The sequence below is a fragment of the Etheostoma spectabile genome, chromosome 5 (genome assembly GCF_008692095.1).
Source record: "Etheostoma spectabile isolate EspeVRDwgs_2016 chromosome 5, UIUC_Espe_1.0, whole genome shotgun sequence".
NCBI classification, from domain to species: domain Eukaryota; kingdom Metazoa; phylum Chordata; class Actinopteri; order Perciformes; family Percidae; genus Etheostoma; species Etheostoma spectabile.
Window position 1 is genome coordinate 19,818,862 of NC_045737.1, and position 1,219 is coordinate 19,820,080.

The following is a 1,219-nucleotide window of genomic DNA, read 5'->3' on the forward strand; positions in this document are numbered from 1 at the left end:
GGACAGATAGTCTAGCTAGCTGTCTCAATTTACCCTGAAGAGATCTGAGGAGCAGTTAATAGTCCTCATAAATCCACCAGAAGAAAGCGGAAGCAAACGGACATCAGCGAAAAGACATGCATCCGGTAGAATTTCCTGCAGCACTGGAGCAATCCCGGAAGTGGAACATCATAAAATATCGACTGTAAATAAAAGTGTGACGGGCAATGTTTGCAAATAGTGTAAGAGCTTAGAGTTTTAGCCTTTTATTGGGATTTTCGAACAGATAAGGGTAAGTGAAGGTGTTTTGTCAACACTTTCATCACCTAGATGGCCTGAACTTGGACACTAACTCACTGTTAGAATGAAAACACAGTGATGAATTTCAGTTTGGCAAAGTGTGTATCAGTCATGTGCTCACACCTACCCAATTTAACCTTCTCTGTTCGGCTTTTCAGTTCATCAACAAGCACTTGCATTCGTTCATAATTCTCCTGAAAAACAAGAAGAGTATAATGACATTAGTTTAGTTTGTCATGTTGTATGATTTCTACAGATTGTGGCAAACATAGCACCTAATGACTGTTAACTGAGAACACCCTTTAGCTTGCAATAACACCCAATCATCGTATGAGTGGGCAAACATCATGACATTTCCCAATTACGAAAGACAAAAAGAAATAATTATGCTCTAATTAAGTTAAAGTCAGCTCTTAGATCATCTGCAATAGAGACATTTAAACGATCAAATAACAGACATGTTTACATTGGTATAAGCTGGAAATATAAAGAAAATGTGTGTGTGGTGCCCTCAAGTGACATGTTTTGGTGTTGCATCAGTAAAGATGAATTGGTTGTTGGTTACTGGACACTATGTACCAGTAATTACACTAATGCATCTTTTGATTAGAATTAGTCAATTATAACTTCAACCTAACACTTTTAAGCACTACAACCTACAAACATGTATTTTTAAAGTAAACCCTACTTGCCTTTTCTCTTACCTTGGCCTGATATGATTCTGTATTTTTTATATGTTTAAGTGCTAAGTAATGCTGACGCCTAACTGGTCAGTTTTAGAGGTTACAGTAGATTCTGCACGTTGGTGCATTTAATTTTTTGTCATCAGTTATACTGAATAACATGAGCCAGAAGTTCTTTATTCTGGTCACTGAGTCCAGCGCTGCTGGTTGCCACTCTAGCGCGCGCGCGCACACACACACACACACACACACACACA

At 38.4% G+C, this 1,219-nt stretch overlaps 1 protein-coding gene across 1 annotated transcript in view; it reads right to left on the bottom strand.

The window, feature by feature from the left end:
* mccc2 (methylcrotonyl-CoA carboxylase subunit 2) overlaps window positions 1–1,219 on the bottom strand; it is a 12,884-nt gene that overhangs the window by 10,793 nt on the left and 872 nt on the right. Inside the window, exon 2 of the mRNA XM_032515300.1 lies at window positions 407–473. Within this exon, the coding sequence (XP_032371191.1) occupies window positions 407–473 (67 nt within the window). The remainder of the gene's footprint in view (window positions 1–406; window positions 474–1,219) is intronic.